Source organism: Acipenser ruthenus, chromosome 29 (genome assembly GCF_902713425.1).
Source record: "Acipenser ruthenus chromosome 29, fAciRut3.2 maternal haplotype, whole genome shotgun sequence".
Lineage (NCBI taxonomy): Eukaryota > Metazoa > Chordata > Actinopteri > Acipenseriformes > Acipenseridae > Acipenser > Acipenser ruthenus.
The window spans coordinates 1,042,188-1,056,995 of NC_081217.1; the positions used below are offsets into that span (position 1 = coordinate 1,042,188).

Consider the following 14,808-nt stretch of genomic DNA (forward strand, 5'->3'; position numbering starts at 1 on the left):
AGCAGAGCTATCTGCATACATAACCTCTGTGCAGCTGTAAGCAGTTCTATAGGAAACAAACTAAACCTGGTAGATCTACACGCAGATGCGTGTGTATCTGTCTGCATTCTCCATTGCTGGAATCTGAAGAAAAAATAAAAACACAGTAACAAGTGCCTACATAATATGAGGCTTAGAGCACAAGGGCTTGAAATTCCTGAGAGATTACACACGGACAGGATTGAGAGCAGGTCGGGCAGGGGTGGTAGGCATTAAAGATTGTGAAACCTCTATCTGGAGCCTGGAGGAGAGAGGACAGGATCAACAACACAGAACAGAATCTCTGACCGGACTGGGAGCGCTAGGAGTAACACAAGCTAGCAGATAAGAGACATTTTAAAAGCAGCCCTGAGACAGAGAGAGAAACAGTAACTCATTGTAAAGTTGTTTGTGGATTGTCAGATGCGTTCGTGTTCCACTGGAGAAAAAAAGAATCATTGTATAATAAAAGTGACGTGAATTTGAATATAGTTTCAAAAATGTACTGTAAATTGATATGTCTGGAATGGACATGTTTGTGAAGTTTCTTCAGTTTCACTCAGATCACATGATGAGGGTGTATAATAGTAAGGGAGAGATCCAATCTGGTTTTAAATGACCTGCATCAGAATTTTATTCAGGAATACATTCCCGGCAGGTCCAAACAAAATTAAGAAAATAAAACACATCTCTTGCAGATCTCCCTTCATCCCAAATGATAACCATCAACATAGCAGGAGAATCCAGGTTCGCATTTACCTTCCGTTTACAGCTTCAATTAAACATGTTCATTCCTGCACAGACCTGGGGTCAATCAGACCTGCTAATACAATCACAGCAGAATTACAATTACACTCAAAAAAGTACCAAACAACTACACAAATGATCTCTATGTATTTAGGCATTTCAATAATACTACTCAACAGAGGGGGTTGTGAAAGCCAGGACTGGGTGCAGGACCAGTGTGAGCTTCTAACCCTGGAGAGAGCGGGAGAGTGAGACAGCAAGAGAGAGAGACAGTGAGACAGAGAGAGAGACAGCGAGACAGAGAGAGAGGCAGAGAGACAGAGAGAGTCCCGTGGCGAGGAATCAATGCAAGAACAGGAAGAGCTATACTTGACACGGCAGTCATTAGTGTTTTATTATCATCAATATGATCAAGTTGAGAATCACTAGGAAAGGGTGTGTCTCTGTGTGCTAAAGGGAGGAGGGGGTGTGTCTGAATTGATAATGAGCTGCATCACATGACGCACAAAGCTCTCCTCCTCTCACGGAAACTAAACACAAGCCCGCACGCACAGACCCTGACAGCTCTTACCCTCTTACCCCAGTTACCGGGAGAATGTCCAATCACAGGCGCTGAAAAAGCACACAAACAGGGCAGCTGCTGCTTCACTCTCACTAACCCAAATATTATTAGTTAAGATGTGTTCTGCATCCCTCATGAAACATTAAGAGCATTACTTCACTCTCGCTTCATCGCAGTTTTTAAGTATGTTTTTATTCAGTGGAAGTTTACATATAACCCTAGATGTGTTAATAAACGCCACAGAAAAGGAGGGTCAGTTTATGACAAATCTTTAAAATGTCCATTGCAACGTGCACATCGTGGACTGCGAGACATTTAGTTTGATTTCCTAAAGCCCTCATTTTCATTGACTGTGTGTGTCTGATCCCTGTTGTGTTTTCCATTAAACCTCTTTTCCTGTGAGTTACTCCGAACGAACTACAGAATTTAAACAGCGAATCCAGAACTTATTTCAGAAAGTCTATTTTACAATTTTTGAAAAGTCCAAAAGACTGGCAGGTTTTCATTTACTAGCCATTACAATCCTGATTGCAATCAGTAACTCACACTCTGAGCCAGGCATTGCTTGGGGGTGCACAGTGGTGTTGCACTGCTCTGTACAGTACTGTCCTGCACACGTGGGAATGGACTGGCAGAGAGGATCCTAGAAGCCAGCCAACCAACTCCAGGAATCAGACACGTCAAGTTTAAAGACAGATCTATGCATTGTTTCCGACTGCTGTTTTGTGTTCAGAAAACAACCCGGAAAGATAAATGCCTCACACCAAGAAAACAAACAAGTGTTGTGAAAATCCACCACCACAAAATCATACCAGTAACTACGGTTTCCTTTTCTGTATCGATCTATCTAATCCTTCAAAAGGGTGACCTGGCACAAACAACACAACCAAGAGGCGCAATTTAAAAAGATCTCCTGACTTCCAGGCGTTTTTTCAGTTTCATGCCAGACCTTACCAGCCAGATTCCCGAGCTTGTCTTTCATGAAGGGATCTCGGTTGAGATCTCTTCAGTGTTTTGTAGCAGCAATGAAACTCTCGATTACCTGGCTGGCACCGTCTGCTGCACAGGCATTTATTGCTTAATAACTTTGAATTGCATTCCCGGACAGATAACTGGGCTGCCTCCAGGAGACTCACATTGAGGGTTCACATGGTAATCTGTGCTACCCACTTATAGACAGAACGACAAATACATGTTTTTATAGAGTACACAGTAACACCACAGTTCAGTCATCAGTATCTTAAAAGAAAAGAAAAACAAAGACAGAGAAGGGCACCGAGCAAGGGGCTGTGCTAGAAATGATTTTGAATTCTGAAGTTAGATCCTGCTTTCATTGCTCTAACGCCTCTGTAGTCGGTGTCCTGTGAACGATGTCCATTTATCTCCAGTCCCGTCGTTCGCACTACGATGCTTTCCCCAGCTCGATCTTCTTCTGAATGGCTCTCGCAGAGTGATAGATCAGAGAGTCTACGAGTCCCGCCACTGCGAAACAAACCACACAGACCGGCGCGTCACCCAACCAGCATCGTGAAGCTGAACCACCAACAGCATCACAAATAAAACAAACAATGTGAGAGCACTCAAAAACACCCACCTGTAAACACTCCTCCAACGATGGCACATACGCCCGTGAGAAAATGTGTGAACGACCTGCAAAGCAACGCAGTCAGTTTTACACAGCGCTGAAGTACACTCAATAAATGCTTTTAGTACAGCAAATTGTACTAGTGTGGTAAATGTATATCCCTCCCATTGCCAATGGGGTACATCCAGGTGCGCTCTGTGTGCGCTTTACTGTGCTCCCATCAGCGCCTTCTCTTATTTCATGCGCTACGACACAACAGCTTTCTGCACCATTAAACAGCTCTTTGAATCTGTGACAGGCAGATTCTCAAAGTGCTTCACTCCAGGATCACTACTGGCAAGAACATAAATACGACAAAACATGAATAAATACATCTGGGGATGAATAAGAAACAACTTCAAATGTCTTCCAAGCACCTAAAAGAACCCCCCTTGCTGTTTGATAGCTGTATGGAGTGTGTGTTTCTCCCTTGCTGTTTGGAGTGTGTGTTTCTCCCTTGCTGTATTCAGTGTGTGTTTCTCCCTTGCTGTATTCAGTGTGTGTTTCTCCCTTGCTGTATTCAGTGTGTGTTTCTCCCTTGCTGTATTCAGTGTGTGTTTCTCCCTTGCTGTTTGGAGTGTGTGTTTCTCCCTTGCTGTATTCAGTGTGTGTTTCTCCCTTGCTGTATGGAGTGTGTGTTTCTCCCTTGCTGTATTCAGTGTGTGTTTCTCCCTTGCTGTATTCAGTGTGTGTTTCTCCCTTGCTGTATTCAGTGTGTGTTTCTCCCTTGCTGTTTGGAGTGTGTGTTTCTCCCTTGCTGTATGGAGTGTGTGTTTCTCCCTTGCTGTTTGGAGTGTGTGTTTCTCCCATGCTGTTTGCTAGCTGTATTCAGTGTGTTTCCGGTCCTCACACCCCTGCTCTTCAGTATGGTATCCTAACCCCGCTAGCTCCCTTACCTCTGCTTCTCTGTGAATTTCACCATCATGGGAGACAGTTCATACAGCACGAAGACCCCCGGCAGGCCCTGGTCTCCTACCAGACCATTGGCTCTTTTCTCATGCCTTGTCACTGAGAACTGGTTCGTTTTCACCACCTGTTCAATACAGACAGACGGAGGGGAGGAAAGGTTCAAAGCCACTTGCTTCAAATTTTAAAATTCTCCGTGGTCTTGTATTTTAAATTGTGAAAAACAACACCTGTTAGTGAAGTTACAAAAAAAAACTAGAAATAAAATGGGGTATTTAAATTGATTTAAGAGCTTCATTTAGCCTCACCTTCCAAAGAATATACACAGTCTAACAATGAGTCATGTATACACAGTATATATACACTACTCTAGGATTACATTTCATATACACAGTATATATACACTACTCTATGATTACATTTCATATACACAGTATATATACACTACTCTAGGATTACATTTCATATACACAGTATATATACACTACTCTAGGATTACATTTCATATACACAGTATATATACACTACTCTAGGATTACATTTCATATACACAGTATATATACACTACTCTAGGATTACATTTCATATACACAGTATATATACACTACTCTAGGATTACATTTCATATACACAGTATATATACACTACTCTAGGATTACATTTCATATCCTGCTGTATCACACTTACCGCTCCATCAGCTTTCACGTATATTGTCGGGACGATTTTCACAAAGTACTGGTACATCATGGAAACTAAAACAAATTGAACATGTTGCACGACTCTGCTGCCTCAATACATTCATAATTAAAACTTAACAAAAACTCTCAACCACATCAACAACAAAAGAAATGTACTGAGGTGCAGGACTCGCATGGAGCCTGCAAACAACTATCATCGTATAATAATAATAATAACACTAATAACAGTGATGATAATAATAATAATAATAATAATAATAATAATAATAATAATAATAATAATAATAACAGTGATGATAATAATAATAATAATAATAATAATAATAATAATAATAATAATAACACTAATAACAGTGATAATAATAATAATAATAATAATAATAATAATAATAATAATAATAATAATAATAATAATAGTGATGATGATGATAATAATTATTATTATTTTGTTTCATTAAATGGTAACGTTTTGCAGGTTCCACTTTGTGGTATTGTTTAAAAAATGTTAGCAAGCCTAAACCGCTAGGCGTCGCCATTTCTACCACACGATTCAGAGCCTCGTGTCTCCGGTCATGTGATGAGGGTGCTTCAGTGCGTTACATTGACAGCACTTCCTGTAATGGATTATAAGATGGCCACTTGCTAAAGGAGACCCAGACGTGTGTGTGGAGAGAGACACAGAGACAGAGACAGAGAGAGAGAGAGAGATAGGGGGTTTAACACGAATATACAAAGTGTGAGACGCGACTGCTCTGGTAAGACGGAAACAATTCAACACACACGGTAAGAAGGAGGTCCCTTTAAAAACGCGCTAGCCAGCAGAAAACGGGGAGCTTTCAAAATGTTTGTCGTGTAATATTTATTATCAAGGCCAGTCCGAGGTGAAGGAACAACACGTCAGAACATAGAAGTGAAATGCAACTCAAATTAAACCAGTGGGATACAAAATACGAACAGCAACATGCCGCGAAAACGCAAGGGATTATACAGATCTCATTAGTACAGCACCGGGGATGAAGCACACGGGCTAGTTTTACCTAAAAACTTTGAATCACCGAGTATTTTACTTTTTCTTTTTTTTTTTTTAAATCAAAGCATTTCTGCGTAGCTGGTATTTTGATTATTTGTTTGGCAAACCAGCGTAACAGTTTGTGAATCACAAAGCCAGGGTAGGATTTTAAATCGTTGTTGTTATTAGCGTTGTCGTCCTCTTTTTTTCATTCTTGCTGGTTTCTCCAGATGCCGGTTGCTGTTGGACCTTACGGACAGACCCAGCCCAAATGCTTCGACAGGGTTAAAATGGGCTTCATGATGGGGTTTGCAGTGGGAATGGCAGCCGGAGCGATGTTCGGCACCTTCTCCTGTCTCAGGTACTGTAGGACTGGGAAGGAGACTCCCATTGCACAGCACTTTCAGCCATTCCAGGTTTTACTACACGCTTGATTAGCCCCGCAGTGTGTCTAGATAACAGGACCGTGTGCGTCTTATTAAACTCCTAGCAGAACCGCCATTGGGTCAAACTGTTACTCCCATTCCAGGTTTTAGGACAAGCTTGATGGGTAACAAGCCCTGGTGTGTCTTATTAAACTCGGTTACAAAATCAGGATTGGATCAAACTGCTGTGCAATGGGAGTCTTATTTCCATCCCTGATAACAATATTTCTGCACTACCTTCATGAAGAAGTCTAATTTAAAAGCACCGTGACCCACTGTCTCGGTCTGAACTCTCCATTCACAGCTCTGACTCTTTGTGCTTGTTTTCTGATTTTTTTCTACAGGATAGGGATGAGAGGCAGAGAACTAATGGGTGGGGTTGGCAAGACCATGCTGCAGAGCGGAGGGACGTTTGGCACTTTCATGGCGATTGGAATGGGAATCAGATGCTGAAACGCAATCTGCACTTTCTCCAGGACTGTGGGGTTTAGAATTCACCCTGATTCTGCATAAAAAAACACTTTTAGCCACTACTACTTTCTGTACATAAGTCCTGATAAATAAAGTTGTGTTAATAAGCTCCATTACTGGAAAGGAAAATGAAAAAAACAGAAACAGAAACAGGGCACGTCTCAAACTGCCTGGTTCACACAAAAAAAAACACACACGCAGAATGAATCTCATTTGTAATTTCTATTTGAAATAATAATAAAAAAAAAAAAAAAAACTTTCTGGTACCTGATCTTTGTTTTTAAATAGCACATTTTACTGCTGATTTCAAAATGTAGTAAAAAGGCAGACCCTGGAAAATGACTTTTATATCAATTAAGTTAATCGAAACAGGCCCTCGCGGGCTGGCTACGAGGGTCAGGAAACAAGCCCTCGCAGGCTGGCTCCGAGGGTCAGGAAACAAAACCTCGCGGGCTGGCTCAGAGGGTCAGGAAACAAGCCCTCGCGGGCTGGCTCAGAGGGTCAGGAAACAAGCCCTCGCGGGCTGGCTCCGAGAGTCAGGAAACAAGCCCTCGCGGGCTGGCTCCGAGGGTCAGGAAACAAGCCCTCGTGGGCTGGCTCCGAGGGTCAGGAAACAAGCCCTCGCGGGCTGGCTCCGAGGGTCAGGAAACAAGCCCTCGCGGGCTGGCTCCGAGGGTCAGGAAACAAGCCCTCGCGGGCTGGCTCCGAGGGTCAGGAAACAAGCCCTCGCGGGCTGGCTCCGAGGGTCAGGAAACAAGCCCTCGCGGGCTGGCTCCGAGGGTCAGGAAACAAGCCCTCGCGGGCTGGCTCCGAGGGTCAGGAAACAAGCCCTCGCGGGCTGGCTCCGAGGGTCAGGAAACAAGCCCTCGCGGGCTGGCTCCGAGGGTCAGGAAACAAGCCCTCGCGGGCTGGCTCCGAGGGTCAGGAAACAAGCCCTCGTGGGCTGGCTACGAGGGTCAGGAAACAAGCCCTCGCGGGCTGGCTCCGAGGGTCAGGAAACAAGCCCTCGCGGGCTGGCTCCGAGGGTCAGGAAACAAGCCTATGTTGTTTGTGCCTCATCACCAGCTACTTGGGAAGGAACTACCCTGAATGCAGGTTAAAGAATACTGAAGCACAGCAACGTGATCCTACCGTGCTCTGCAGCTACGTTAGTTCCGTCCAGAGGATTCACGATTCCTGGGTAATCCTCCCCGAATGACAAGTGTCTGATGAAATGAGTCATGTTTATCTAGACGGGAAACAACACATTCGAATGAATTCCCGTTAATAACGTTAACATCCGCTCGCGGTCACCTTTTTATTATTAGAAAGGCAACTTAACATGGTCCGATTAGACATGCAGTGACTGAAGGCGCTACTGCAGTACATTATGAATCAGACCCATCCAGTTAACCCCCAAACAGAACACGTAAAGAGACCATTACCCACAGCCTTAATACTTACATTATCCAGTCCAAAGCTCTGCAGGTCATGAACTAAAAGAGGAAAAAGAATTGTGAACACCACAATGGGCAGAGTATTGACATTTTAACATCCTTCATAAATCACAAGGGATATTTTCTAGGTATCGTACATTTTTTTACAGGATATTCGAAACTCCTATAAGCAAACGAGGCTGTGTTACATTCGTTTTCCTTGGTAATTATTTTTCAACTGGGTTCAATAGCAAGCACAAATAAAGGTTTATTGACAGAGGGGGTTTGAAAGCAGACTTAACGCACAGATTATCAGCAAAGCAAGGGAGCAACAGTTATAAAGAGTTCAAACACAGGGTTTTGCAGTTAAGTAACAGGGTAAATGCAGAGCAGTGTATCACAGTAATACTGGGGTGGAGCTGAGCTTCCACTTGAGAGCTCAATTAGCTGCCACACAAACAGAACCTGGATCAAGAATATATTGGGATCCCTGTTCTATAAAAATATGCAAAAGAAGAAAAAAAAAAAGCAACTTACTTTCCACAGCGTGTACTGCAGAAAGGAGAGAGAGAGAGAAAGGACAGAACGTCACAATAAAGTGAAGACATCAGCCCTGTGTGCGCTGGTTCCTGCCACAGCTTCACTCTGCTGAAATCACAGCTAGGATTGCATTACCAGCCTGCCGCTGTTTCAAGGATCTATTCACCATAGGCAGGCGCATGAACCAATCAAAGCCCTGGTCTCACCAGCTGGCACACGGGCGCAGCCGTGGCACTAAGCATGAACCAGCTGGCTTATGTTGCTCGGTGATGGAGGGTGTAAATACTGCATGTTGGCATCACTGCTCAGAAAGGTACATTCCTGCACTGCAATACCTGGTTACTTAAACCTGAAAGGAATTAAAACAAAACACCTACAAGGTAACACAAGTTTGAAGCATGTTTGCAGCACACCTGCAACGTGCCACTCCATGTGCGATTGAGTATTGTGTTACACTGGAGATGTCACTCACAGTGGAATTCCAGGCTGCGTTGGGATTATACAGGCTAAGGTAATAAGAGGCAGGCAGCTGCACATGTGTGTTACACTTAAAGATCGTTATTATAGATACCAGTTTACAGCTCAATATTGTGAGCTCTTGCAAGGTTTGTTAATGTTGACCCAATGCTGTCTTTTAATTCAATGTCTCTTTAATGGATCACTGTATATCTGCAAAAGATACAGGGCAATGAATTCTAACAAGCAAAGGGACCAGCGCCTCCAAAGGCGTGCTGTTAATAAAAAGCAAAACTCAGCAAGATACAAAAGCTTGTGATTAAAAATAAAAATGCATGCTCTAATTATAGCAGATAAGGAACAGAATGCAAATGCAAGTGATGAATTAGAACGACACAGTGCAGGGCAGGCAAACACAGAAAGCAGGGGTTCAGCGTGGACAGACAGGTGAACAGTGGCACGCGAGGGGGAAGCGGGTGCAGTTTCAGACGCACACAAGTGAATTTGCGCTTGCAATCCAGGAACATACAAATTACATTTCAATGAAATTCCAAGCAGTTTTAAAATATAGTGCACAAAACAGCAAAGTGTTACGAGACAGTATGTTCACAAATAGGGCAGCGGGCGCTATGAAATACGAGGCTGCCGTTTCAACTGTGAAAGCAGGAGTGCGTTCTACCAGCTCGTACATAGGAACAGTTTAAGAGGTCGAATGATATTTCTTATGCCTTGGTTAAAGATCATGGTGACTTGAACCTGGCTTTGAAACAAGGAAATATCTGCATCAGAGTAGACTAGCCACGTGAGGGAGCTGCTGTAGCAAGCTGCTTAGCAAAGGGGATGCTCTGTGAACAATTACAATGACTTTACAGTAAAACACATGTTTTGAGATAAAAAGAAAGAAAGAACACCATAATTCAATTCCTGACCCTAATGTCAAACAACGAAACCCTGTAAACACAAGAAAGCTGTACTCTGAAATACTTGCCATGCACGTGGGACTGTTGAAAGCTTTTTCCTGGTGCAAAATGGAAGTTCCCAGCCACCTAAAAAACACAGATATCAATGCGTTTACTTTACTTGTGTTACAGGTGCATGGTGGAGGGCAGGGTGTGTGTCTGGGGCAGGGCAGTGCTCTGTGTGTCTTGTTGAAAGGCTTGTGTTACAGGTGAATGGTGGGGGGCAGGGGCAGTGCTCTGCGTACCTTGTTGACCTCCAGGAATCCGTACAGCTTGCAGCCTTCGTTCTTCTGCTCCTGCATCTTCTGGCTGAAGCCCTCCCTCTTGCACTGCTCGATGGTGTCCGGGTTTTTAAAGGCCCACCCTCTCCTCCTGTAGCCTTCTCTCACATCATCACACGAGTTACAGCACCTGCCCACACGCCAGGGAAAAGACAGCTTTCATACTCGGACTGCCACGTTTCAGTGCAACCAGGGCTGGAGCGTCTTTCCTTTGTTTCAATTCCAATTCCTTTTGAAAATCAATTCCCAATTTATATCAATTCCAGCACTTCACTGAACACAACTGCAATTAGAAGCATTCCGTTAAAACGAGCTTCTCACAGTGGCAACAGATTACTTCAATTAAACAGGCTGTGAATGACAGCAGCTGAACAATCACAGCAATTATTATCTCAAATATCAATTCCAATCAGTTCCCTCGAAGGAGTTGGGGTCGGAGTTGGGGTCGGAGTTGGGGTCGGAGTTGGGGTCGGAGTTGGGGTCGGGGATTGATTCTAAATGGAAATGGAATTGGAACTGAAAACAGGAATTCACCCCAACCCTGCTCTAGACTGGTAAATTTCGTTTTTACGGCTATTCAGAAATGAAACTCATGTGCTGGTTCTAGCGCTCGTTGAACTCACTTGAGATCTTCAGTCTCAGCTCCGTAGCAGCTCTCACAGCGGTTGGGGTCCAGTTTGCTTGGATCAAAAGCTTCGGGCTCCTCCTTTCCCAGCTCTTAAAGAAACCAGACCAGAGCAGTCAAACGCTGTTCCAAACGACTGTACACACAATACACTGACAAGAGCACACGCAGCAGACTAACTCACCCTGTCTGTTCAACTGGATATTCCCATCAACAAAACAAACTGCATCTCTCCTGAGTCCTGAATTATGCCGAGCCGAGAAACATTATTAGAATCTTTTTAGCTTATGCGATTCCAAAAGCTTTCAGGCTGGAGCAAAGAAAGATAGGAACACGCGATCGCCCAGGGTGGGAGGATCGTCCTGTGAGAGGATCGCCCCGATTGAGAGGATCGCCCTGGCTGAGAGGATCGTCCTGTGAAAGGATCGTCCTGGCTGGGAGGGTCGTCCTGTGAGAGGATCGTCCTGTGAGAGGATCGTCCTGTGAGAGGATCGTCCTGTGAAAGGATCGTCCTGTGAGAGGATCGCCCTGTGAGAGGATCGCCCTGTGAGAGGATCGTCCTGTGAGAGGATCGCCCTGTGAGAGGATCGCCCTGTGAGAGGATCGTCCTGTGAGAGGATCGCTCCGGCTGGGAGGATCGTCCTGTGAGAGGATCGCCCTGGCTGAGAGGATCGTCCTGTGAGAGGATCACCCCGGCTGGGAGGATCGTCCTGTGGGAGGATCGTCCTGTGAGAGGATCGCCCTGGCTGAGAGGATCGTCCTGTGAGAGGATCGCCCTGGATGGGAGAAGCGCCCCGGATGGGAGGTCACTCACCGTGTTTCTCTGCCTCTGGAGTCACTGGCTTTCCTTCCTTGTCCAGTCTCTGTTTAAACAGGTTGTGCTCAACATCCAGCTGCTGCTCTCCAGCTACATCCATTGCATCGATGCTCAGATCTGCGAAACACAGGGAGTTTGAGAAGAACGGCTACTGAAATAGGCTGTGATCTAACAAACCCGGTGGTCCATCCCATGCACTTGCTGCTTGCTTGTAAAGTGGATTTGTCAGAGTTTTGTACTCACAAGCACATGGCATGTGGGGGAAGAGGACGTCGATATTGATCTTAAGCTTGTCTCCCCTGGATGTGTCCACGTATAACTCCGGGTAAACCTGATTCAAGAAAAGACAAAACTGGAGCTGTGAGCACTGTCACACTGTCAAGGAGGTGTGCATGCATCAGCAGCATTGCACTGGAGGTGAAGAGTCTCCCTAACCCCAATGCAAACACAGCAGTGAAGAGCCTCCCTAACCCCAATGCAAACACAGGAGGTGAACCTACTTCCTTAGTGAGGTAGTACTGAAGCTCTGAGAAGAAGAGGATCAGCATGATCAGCCCGCTGATAATCGTCACTGTAGAGAGAGAGAGAGAGAGAGCAGAAAACACACTAATAAAGCAAGTCACAACATTAACTACAATAGCTTTTTATATAAATATTTGTATTACATGTTTAAAAAGCATGCATGCAATCTTATGATCCAAACATATTCTCAAATCTAGAATCCCCCAGAAAGCTGGCCTTGTTGACTGTCCACTGGGTGATCTCGCGCTATGGGCACACGCACAGACACACACGCACGCACAGACACACGCACACACACACAGGATTCCTCTGTGCTCTGTGAGATTGGAATGCATGACGTGTGGCAGCGAGACTAAGAAATCAAACAGATATGTAAAAATCGCTCAGGTTTACAGGACACCCCTGCAGAACAAGTTTTGTGTGAACATTAAACACTAAAGATCTTTCGTAAGGTTTTGTTGGCTCCTCCCCGCGCTGAATGTAAAACACACCTTACAGGTAAAACAAACCCAGAAGATGAGATAAACCACCGGCATAACTGGTCTAGGACCTTCTGTGAAGTGAGCCGAGTGGAGTTACAGTAAGACACCGTGGTAGAACACTACTGTAATCTCTAGACTGCATGCACGTTCCTGGACCGCACCTTAACATCACAGTATTGACATGATGAAGCTACACACTGACAAGCACAGGCAACATGTCATTTATTATAGCGCCCTTCGAGCTTCAATAAAACACACTGACAAGGAGATGCACATTCGTGCACGCGTCGTCCTACATAAAATGACCTGTCTGAAAAGTTAGCACGGGTTCAGCATTTATTTTGGACTATATCTGCGCGTCGAATTTTCAGTTGGAATGCTGCTTTGGTTGCAGAGCGGAAGTCGAGGTTTGTTGTAAACATGACGTGTTGAAGCAGCTCTGGTCTGTCTGACAGCAGACAGGCATCCTTCTTCTTATTATTATTTGTTTATTTAGCAGACGCCTTTATCCAAGGCGACTTACAGAGACTAGGGTGTGTGAACTATGCATCAGCTGCAGAGTCACTTACAACTACATCTCACCCGAAAGACGGAGCACAAGGAGGTGAAGTGACTTTCCCAGGGTCACACAATGAGTCAGTGGCTGAGGTGGGATTTGAACCGGGGACCTCTTGGTTACAAGCCTGTTTCTTTAACCACTGGACCACACAGCCTCCTTGTCCGAAATGCCAACCTGCTGTACCGCAGTAATGAAACCAGCCGCAAACCAACCTAGACGTTTGATCCTTTGCCTGCAAAGCCATTTCTGAATGACATTTTCTTTGGAACGCCGTCGCCCGAATTAATACAATCATTCATTCATTCCACTTCATTAACTAAAATGCACTTTATACTGTACATACAAGACTCCGCGAAGCATGGGCTAGAAAGAACGAGCTCATCGGTTTAACTAAGATCCCTTAATGACAAATACATACTGACTGCATCACAACTCACCCGTTGCTCCGCCGCATGTTTTCACCCTGAAATCCTCCAGTGTTTTAGGATAAGCGTCAAACTGTTTAAGTTTACTGAGAGCCTCCATCTTCACTACCCTGCAAACAGCGCAACACAACCACTTCCTCCTTTACATACTTCCGGATAGTTCACGGTTCGCTTTGCAATTTGATTGGCTGTGACCAGCCAGTCTTCAGTGACGCAATACAGAGGAGGCAGAGCTGCATTCTGGGAGTTGGAGTCCATCAGAATCAGGGTCCTGTTCTAGAAACCTTGCCTAAGAAGAATGCTCTTAATTTGAATTACCGCAGACCCAGGCTGTTCTCTTTCAAACACAGGCAGCAAGAAGATAGCTAGCTCGGTCTCGTCTCGTTTAAATTCATATAGAAAACACCTGAAGCAATCAAATCAAACCTTTACTTATCCAGAGGAGTCGCTGGAGAACACATTGCCATTCACAATGAGGACCTGGCACGCAAGACAGTAACATGTGTGTGTCGTGGCGTGTCATGCAGTAGAACACGTTCTGGCTGTGTTTGCCAGAAACCTTTAGAAATGTTATTTTTACTGCTGGGATTGACGCTGTAATGTAATTATCCTGTCAGAACCTTGACTACAACAACAACAACAACAAAATAATTATTAAAAAAAACAAAACAAAAAAAACCAGAAGTGTAAGTTTTTTCATCTTGAGTCGTTTTTAAAAGTCAATGTATAATTGCACTTCACTTCAAATATTAAATAAATAAATACATCAAATAAAACTAACCAGAAAAATATCTCAAAAGTAAAGATTTACCTGTAAGCATTTTAACCACTGCAACACCATGGCTGGTTTCACAGACCCCGGCTGGATGTCATCTGGGATTACTTTACCTAAATTAACACCATATTCCAGGGTCAGTGCAAATCAGGGTCTGTGAAACCAGCCGCACTGTCCATGACTGTCGATTGTTGAAGCACATGCTGTGGAAGCTGTAGGGTTGCTTGGTAAATTCACCCCCCTTCAAACCCTTTATAGTATGTTATTTAGAACATACAGAAATGAAACTTGAGAGTTACAATCTCTGCTACAGCAGTGCAGGTGCATTAGATTGGTGTAATGCATTTTCACAAACACTTTTACATTTTTCTTTCAAAGCTGATGGGAGTTTACTAAGCCACACGTGTAACAATTAAAGAGCAGGAGATATATAGATATATATATTTTTAGCTTTAGATGAACAGTTTGTTCCCCCCTCAGCATTTTCTTATC

General features: G+C 44.2%; 2 protein-coding genes across 4 annotated transcripts; one reads left to right on the plus strand and one right to left on the minus strand.

The window, feature by feature from the left end:
• Positions 1-627: 627 nt before the first annotated feature.
• On the minus strand, positions 628-13,704 carry LOC117432022 (endoplasmic reticulum-Golgi intermediate compartment protein 3). Of its 3 annotated transcripts, none has more exons than XM_059003635.1 (14): positions 13,554-13,704; positions 12,054-12,124; positions 11,797-11,884; positions 11,551-11,670; positions 10,735-10,828; positions 10,076-10,241; positions 9,860-9,917; positions 8,413-8,427; positions 7,904-7,935; positions 7,592-7,688; positions 4,548-4,609; positions 3,848-3,987; positions 2,922-2,977; positions 628-2,809 (listed from the first exon to the last, which is right to left on the minus strand). In XM_059003635.1, the coding sequence occupies exons 1-14, from the start codon at positions 13,639-13,641 to the stop codon at positions 2,730-2,732; spliced, it is 1,167 nt and encodes a 388-aa protein (XP_058859618.1). In that variant the 5' UTR covers positions 13,642-13,704; the 3' UTR covers positions 628-2,729. The 3 variants fall into 3 exon arrangements, with proteins under 3 accessions (XP_058859618.1, XP_058859617.1, XP_058859619.1); XM_059003634.1 differs by having other exon boundaries at positions 3,848-3,984; positions 4,545-4,609; XM_059003636.1 differs by lacking the exon at positions 8,413-8,427 and having other exon boundaries at positions 3,848-3,984; positions 4,545-4,609.
• Positions 5,164-6,773, plus strand: LOC131702053 (reactive oxygen species modulator 1). Its single transcript, XM_059003638.1, has 3 exons — positions 5,164-5,338; positions 5,795-5,925; positions 6,334-6,773. Exons 2-3 carry the CDS (start codon positions 5,795-5,797, stop codon positions 6,440-6,442), a joined length of 240 nt encoding a protein of 79 aa, XP_058859621.1. The 5' UTR covers positions 5,164-5,338; the 3' UTR covers positions 6,443-6,773.
• Positions 13,705-14,808: the final 1,104 nt, after the last annotated feature.